General features: G+C 36.8%; 1 protein-coding gene across 1 annotated transcript in view; it reads right to left on the bottom strand.

The window, feature by feature from the left end:
* LOC147839829 (uncharacterized) overlaps positions 1–8,148 on the bottom strand; it is a 144,264-nt gene extending 136,116 nt beyond the window's left edge. The window contains exons 1-2 of the mRNA XM_087292729.1: positions 8,089–8,148; positions 5,813–5,840 (exon numbers count right to left, since the gene is read on the bottom strand). Coding sequence (XP_087148855.1) covers positions 5,813–5,840; positions 8,089–8,148 — 88 coding nt within the window. The remainder of the gene's footprint in view (positions 1–5,812; positions 5,841–8,088) is intronic.
* Positions 8,149–8,440: the final 292 nt, after the last annotated feature.

The raw sequence follows: 8,440 nt of genomic DNA, 5'->3' as shown, positions 1-8,440 counted from the left end.
TAAATGTATTTTTTTGCATGTGGGATTTAAGTGTGTGTGTGTGTGTGTGTGTGTGTGTGTGTGTGTGTCTGTGTGTGTGTGGCTGTTATTTAAAAATAAATAAATAAATATGTGTGTGTTCTTGTTTGTGTCCTTTGTAGTTTGAGCAGGTATGATTGATGATGTCTTTTTTAAACCTTTTTTTTTATGAATGGTCCATCCATCAAGCATTTGCTATACACAATTTAGACAAGGTTTAATTAAATATGCTCTTTTATTGAGCTTGCACTCACACACACACATCTATGAAACTCGCATATTTCGAACTGATAAACACACTTGAAACCCTGTTGTGCGAGTGCTGCTAAGGTTAATTGGGTGAAATATTGTCAACATTTGGATAAGGGGTGAGGAAAAGAGAGGATTTCTGGCTAATTACAAGTCAAAACATTTGCAGAGACAGTACGGCTTGACTTGTTAAATTGCTTATGTTTGTCAACAGGGACTGGGAACGGGGACACGCTCGACTCCCATGTGCACGAGATCTTAGAAAGTCTTTGAAAAACCATGACTCCAGTTACAGACGTTTTAAATCATTTAACCGCATTTATCTTACTTTCTAATCACGCCTGTGCATGTTCTGCAGTTCAAAGCAATCATAGTTCAGAAAGCCATTGTTTTTGATGCATTGCAATCTAAATGTATCTTTACCTAACTATCTATAGTGCTGTTGAACATGGAGCGTTTGGTTCAGGGGTGGGGTATTTTTCGGCAGGAAAGTTTTTGAATCTCAGGCCACCTTATCGTTCCGTTAGTGAGAAGTAAGGGTTATATGGGGTGGATGGGATAGAATGGGATGGGGATCTGTTAGTGGAGTGCTCATGTGTAGGAAGGGTTGGGTTGAGGGGGCAGGCCAGATTCATGGTAGCAGATCTGATTGTCTGTCAGACCACCAAGAAAAGTCCTGGTGCTCCCTATGGCTAGTTCTAAAGGTTACACTTTTGTACTGCAGATGTACATTGGTACCTTTAGGGTACACTTTCGTACCTTTTAAGGCAGACATTTGTACCTTTTGGGTATTAATATGTACCTTTAAGGACCTGTTAGGAACAAAAATGTACCTTTATAAAAGGTACCACCCCAAAGGCAGATTTCATTTCTGAGAGTGTAAGTTTAAATATGTTTTGAAAACTCGCTTTTTGAGTTTTTGGGCTCGAGAACTTGGGATTCTGCATCAAAAAATACCCAAAAAAGACCAGGTTTTATTCTGGGTTAGAGATCACGATCCCAAACTTATCGATCTCTGCTTCATGATTCCACATCACCTATTAACATAGCAACTCAAATGTTTGTCTCGGAGCAAAAGAGCCACATATCATTGCTTTATAGGAGCCATCAAGAGAGAAATTGACGTGTTGAACTTGGGATCGCCAAAAATAACCACCAAACCTTTGGGATCCCATCTGGTCCTATGGGCAAGAGAGGCTTGACCCATTGACTTCAATAGTAGGAATAGAGCATGGAGAGCATGAGACTCCAAGTGAAAGACGAGTCTTCGCATTGATCCCATGGTCCACCCGCCGGTGACTTACTTACACTTGCAGCTTCTCCATGATGGTCGTTCAGCATTCTCCAGCCTCCGGCGCCTAGACTGCTGCTCTGCACAAGAAGTTTGGCCAGGGGAGAAATGGTTATACCCAACTGAGCCTGATTTCTCTCAAGGTTTTTTTTCCTTCACTTTCGTCAATTGGTGAAGTTTGTTCCTCGACACTGCCGCCTCTGGCTTGTTTGGTTTGGGACTTGTGGAGCTGCACATAGATGGATTTACGCTTCAGTGTTTGGACTTTCAGCAGTGAAAATTTAACCACACTAAACTGAACTTCAACCCTGAAAACTGGACTGACACAATTTCAATTTACTAAAACTATGTTGAGTTCATTCATTCATTCATTTTCTTGTCGGCTTAGTCCCTTTATAAATCTGGGGTCACCACAGCGGAATGAACCGCCAACTTATCCTGCACGTTTTTATGCAGCGGATGCCCTTCCAGCCGCAACCCATCTCTGGGAAAACTATATTAAGCGGCTTTGACAAAATTCACAATGTTAAAAAAGTGCTATAGAAATAAAGATGAATTAAATTAAATAACAAACACTACAGAAGTTACATGTTACCAGCCTTCCTCTAAACATCTTCTTTTGTGTATAGCAGAAGAACCAAACTCAAACAGGTTTAAAGGGTGAGTAACATGTGAAGAGTCAATCATCCCTTTAAGTACAGTGTTGAAGTGTTTGTAAGTCCTGACTTCCCATCTCTGAAGGCATATCGCTTACAAACAGACTCTCTTGCATGTATCTTCAAATGATCAATGCATAAACTAAAGTACACACAGATCAGACTCCCACCAGCCTGAACACTGGAGCCTAGTTAGATATTCCTGGCTCCTCGTCAATACATGTTGAGTTCTGCATGGTTTGAGAGAGAGAGAGTGAGAGAGAGAGAGAGAGGCGTCAGAAGAAGGTGACTCACCAGCGTTGATTTCTGCCTCATCCTACCGAACTGCTCTATTTGTGACCGCGCGCAGCCATTTGGAAAAACCCATCATCTGGGCCAATAGGTCTGGAAATAGAGTATTCTCCAGGGTCAGCTCGACACAGGCCTCTCTGGCCCGCAGGTCCACAAGGGAGCCCAAGAGTCTCCGGTGGCTATTTTCTGGTCAGCCCCAGTTCAACACTTCCATTTCTCTCTCGGTGGCTCCTTCGAAGCAATGAGATGTTGCACCTTTTTGCTGGGAGACAAACATTTGAATTGCTAAATGATTAGGTGATGTGGAAGCTGGGAGCAGAGATCGATATGTCTCGGGCATGCAGGCCAGCACAAGTCAATTAGGAAAACCTCTCGAAAATAATACCAGAGATAGAAAAGGCTAAAAAAAGCGAGGTATGAAAAAGAAAAAAAGTGTTGCTGGATGCGCACATGACAGTATTATTACAGGAGTGCGCTGGTAGACTTGCTGACAGGCTGACACTGAAAACTTCATGATGATAAGCCTTGTAATCAAATTCTGTGGATGATTACAGGGATTGGAAAGACTTTTAGAAATGAAGGTGCAGGACTGGTGAAAGTTAAGCACTTGCTTTGATCTTCCATTCGGTATTTCAGTTTTTAAAGTATGAAATGGACAATATAGAGATAAGCACTGCACATCCATCACATAACAATTCTGGATTTCCATTACAGTATGTTAAAGGACTAATAACAATAATAATTCCTTACATTTTCCCAGTGATGGTTTGCGGCTGGAAGGGCATCCGCTGCGTAAAAACTTGCTGGATAAGTTGGCGGTTCATTCCGCTGTGGCGACCCTGGATTAATAAAGGGATTAAGCCGACGAAAATGAATGAATGAATTGATGAATTCCTCACATTTATTTAAAGGTTTTCTGTACACTCGAAGTGCTTTACATATTTTTGTCATGAATCTCATCATCCACCACCACTGTGCTGCATCCACCTGGATGACTCGACGGCAGCCATGTTGCAACAGACAGCACACCAGCTGATGGTGGAGAGGAGACAGACTGATGTCGACAGAGAGTCAGGACCTCGGTTTAACACTCGCTGAGCAGTACAGAGTCTTCATCAATATACAGGGGCATTGGGACCCACACAGACCGCAGGTTGAGCGCCCCCTGCTGGCCTCACTAACAACACTTCCGCCAGCAACCTAGCTTCTCCATGTGGTCTCCCATTCAGGTACTAAAGCCTGGTTTATACTTCTGCGTCAAGTGACCGGCGTATCCCACGGTGCATGCAACGCGCGTAGCTGTGCATTTATACTTCTGCTCGCTGTCTCTGTTGGTCTGCATTAACACTTCCGAAACGCTAGTAGCAGTGAGGTGTTAATGTTCCTCTGTTTTGAGTGTCTTCGCTGCTTTTTTGCTTTTCCTGAACACTTCCGGGATGTACAAGTGGCTTAAACTCTCTCATTTTGAGGCAGGAACCGGCGGACGTGCAACAACTTTAACTATGAGGTAAACACAAAACAAAACTTTCCATCCGGAGCTCCTTCACGGGACTCCACACTTGTAAACAATCGCTCCATCAGGCTCGCACCAATCACGCGGCTCTCGGTCCTGACTCGTCAGCGATACCAAGCCGACCAATCACAGAGCTTGAGCTACATTGTGAAGTGTAGTTACATTTATTTTTTTTTTTTACATTTTTTGCCGGCAAGTATTCTGGTAAATGAATAAATAAATGAATGAATGAATGAATGAATGAATGAATGAATGAATGAATGAATGAATGAATGAATGAATGAATGAATAAATCAACCAACCAACCAATCAACCCATCTTACAGTAAATGAGCTGGTTAAAAGAAAAAAAAAAAATAGAAAGTGGGGTGGTGGGTGTTCAGAATCAGGTGTGTGATGGAAACACTTTTTTCAAGCATCAAAACAAGAATTACAGTCTTTTGTTTACAGCATACATCAAAAAGTCTTTTTTTTTTTTTCTTGAGCAAAGATTAATTAGCATATGTTTTTAATGTGTTTCACAGAAGACGCCTACTGGATGCCATTCAGTGTAATTATAGTTTACATAGCAAACAATCTTGTCAGGCGTATTTAGTATTTATTAACAGATAATGTTTAAAGATCACAGTTTGCCCCCAAAATACTAATTGATTGTCATTTTACCTCATTAGAATTTGCCACTATTGTTCAGACCACTGTAATTTCACTTTTTGTTTTATTAAATGTTCTTATGATCTTTTTTATTTTCATTAATTAATCATTATAAAAGAAGTCATTCAATCATTCATTCTACCTTTGGCTTACTCCCTTTATTTATCAGAGGTCGCCACAGTTAGCCTAGGTAATGGGGTCTGACGTTTAAGTAAGGGATAATCAACGGCTTGCCGTGTGTTAAAGGATTTTTTTTTTTTGTACTAAAGTCTTACACAATAAACATTAACTCAATGGGACAATAGCACTTCCCTTCATTGTTTCTTTGTTTTGGTTTTGAGAAAGTTTTCGCATCATAAAAACAGAATGAGAAAATTGATGGTAGAATAAAGTAAAATGAATTCAAGGCTTGTTTGTTCTGAAGTCTTATGAATTAAAGAATAACTCAATGAGACAATAGCACTTTGTTTCTTTGTTTTGGTTTGGATCAATGTTTCGCATCATAAACACGAATGAGGAAACTCATTTCTCTAAAGTCTAAACATATGTTTATGCTCTACTTTTAATTAAATATAATTTCAACAGTTCTGGCATTACTTAAACTTCTAATTTAGCTAAATTATGACTAAGTATCTGTACTTTAAATTATGTAACCCCCCCATCCCCAGCGAAGTCTTACACACCTCTGTCACAACACTTACAACTGCAAACATTTTCTGCACCAAAATGCAATTGACAAGTGTATGAATGAAAATAAACTAATAATTAAATAAATAAAATCATCAGAAACAGACATATAGAAATATAGAAATATAGAAATATATATATATATATATATATATATATATATATATATATATATATATATATATATATATATATATATATATATATATATATATCTGTCAACACTGGGATGTGAAAATAAGCATGTCAACAGGAGCTCACAGACGCTCTTGATTATCACATTGATTTAACTTACAACAAAAACATCAAGCCTGTTTTAAAACTCACAAGAAAGGAACAATACAGTCACATCTTCTTGTCATTTGATTACTGGACACATAAACTCACTAACAAATAAAACATTACAGTCCCAAATGTTAATGGCCAAACATACATTCATGCAGAAAAGTTTGCTTACCTTCAGCTAGCCAAACTCCTAACAGGTGCTACCACGCTTGAATTGGTTCCATAACAGCAAGTTGAAGATCATTTGATCTAACTAATCTGAGTTCAGTTTAAATAATCTAGATAACTGCTTGTGCACATTACTTTGTCCAAAAGAAATATATATATATATATATATATATATATATATATATATATATATATATATATATATATATATATATATATATCCTGTATATATATATATATATATATATATATATATATATATATATATATATATATATATATATATATATATATATATATATATATATATATATATATATATTATTAGACTTACTGTGACAGATTCCTTGCTCTGCTAAACATCACTTTGGAAAAAAAAAAAAAAAAAATCAAAGGGGGCTAATAATTCTGACCTCAACTGTATATGTATATTTGAGAGGAAAGTTTGAAATTAATCTAACAAAAATGAACTCAGGTCACAGTCCAAAAATTAGCTCATCCAAATTAATATGTTGGAGGAAAATATTAAATAAATTAAAAAAATAAAAAAACAGGAAAAAAAAATCAACAGAAACATAAAAGCAATAACTTATATGTGTGTATGTAATATTGTTCTATTCTTAAACATATTTGGTGTATTTATATTTACTATTAAGTGACCATAAAGAATTAATCATAATTAAACGAGGTTAAGTGAATTAAAATGGCATCAAATTACGACACATGCTAACATTACTATGATTAAGCTAGAACTTGACTTAGCCTGAGAGTTAACCTGCCCCAGACCAGGCTAGTTTCCCAGTGTAAGTTGCCAGAGTAACTACATGTTAACTATCACAAATTTGATTCATGAAACTGAATCTGCCATTAATAAACCCGACTTACCAAAATAAGCCTGGCTTTTTCTCTTAGCTTGGTTTATGGAACAGGCCCCTGATGTAATACTTATAGTTGCTGTTGTTGCTATTATTATTATTATTATTATTATTATTATCATTATTATCATTATTATTATGTTAAACACGATTTAGTTCAGTTCAGTACATAATTTTAATAATGTAAATAAATAAATACATACAAGCATACAGGACATGCATGCATAATCTTAATTATTACAAGTTTTTGACTTCAGAGTATGACATTTTCCATAACAATATAGTAAGCAGCAAAATAATAATAATAATAATAATAATAATAAAACAATAATAATAATAATAATAATAATAATAATAATAATAATAAAATAATAATAATAATAATAATAATAATAATAATAATAATAATAATAATAATAATAATAATAATGTTTACGGGGCAACAGGGTGGCTTAGTGGTTAGCACTGTCACCTCAAAGCAAGAAGGTCATTGGTTCAAGTCCCGGCCAGGTAAGTTGGCATTTCTGTGTGGAGTTTGCATGTTCTCCCTGTGTTGGTGTGGGTTTCCTCCGCGTGCTCCTGTTTCCCCCACAGTCCAAACACATGCGCTATAGGGGAATTGACTAAACTAAATTATCTGTAGCGTATGTCTGTGAATGGGAGTGTGTGAATGCGAGTGTGTGTAAACGTTTCCTAGTACTGGGTTGCAGCTGGAAGGGCATCCGCTGTGGTGACCCCTGATGAATAAAGGGACTAAGCTGAAGGACAATAGATGAATGAATGAATAATGTTGATAAGTACAGAACTAGTGTATGTTAACAATAAGTAACAATAAATGTTTATTGACCTCTAAATCTGCATATCAGAATGATTTTAGAAGGTCAATACTTCAGTCTTCATCGAAACACAAAACAGAAAGTAATTAAAAGTGAAGTTGTGATATTATTTCACAATAGTACTGTACGTCTAAATATATGAAGCCTTGAAAAAAAAAAATGCTAACATTTTACGCAGTCTTACCCATAGCACAGCAATTGGTTTCAGCGTTTAGCACAGAACATGATGACTTCATTGATGCACTTTATTCAAGCAGACCACATATCCCTGATTAAATATATTGTTCTAGCTGTTTTGTTCAGTGTAAAAGCTGCAGTGGGCATCTCGAAGCGCTGCAGGTTTTCTCTAATACAAAAGTCCAGACAGAGCTGCGTGATTGACACTAAAGTTCAGCACATCAAGAACACTTAACGCACACCGCGAGAATAAATACAGCCGCAGACCGAGGTGATCTGAGGTAAAAGCGATCATTCCTCAGGATATTAAAACTAAACTCTCCATAGCCGCGCTTTAATCTTCGCAATCTCCTGAAATATTAAATCACTCGTGAGAACATCATTTTCCACACCTGCACATCTCGAAGGGCTTCTGATGACGGCACTGAAGACACATCTATAACAGCATGCATATTTTATACAGGAAAAAAGTCCAGATGTCATAATACTACATTATAGATTCAGTCGTATTCGAATTTATATTTTAATTTCAACTTATTCTGCATCAGTTCTGGATTATATTTATATTGGGTGTGTAATATTATTATTGATTTGATCAATTCATGAACGTTTGCTTTTCAGAGTTTACAGTGGAAAGGTATTCCTCTGTGGTTTTATCTATTTTAATAAATACCTGTCCTGTGTGGACTATTTTGGGGAATCTAATGTGAAAATAAGGGTGGCATGGTGGCTTAGTGGTAGCAT

This window comes from Danio rerio, chromosome 18 (genome assembly GCF_052040795.2).
Source record: "Danio rerio strain M-AB ecotype USA chromosome 18, GRCz13ab, whole genome shotgun sequence".
NCBI classification, from domain to species: domain Eukaryota; kingdom Metazoa; phylum Chordata; class Actinopteri; order Cypriniformes; family Danionidae; genus Danio; species Danio rerio.
Note: the sequence above shows the minus strand (reverse complement) of the source record. Positions and strands in the feature narration are given on the sequence as shown.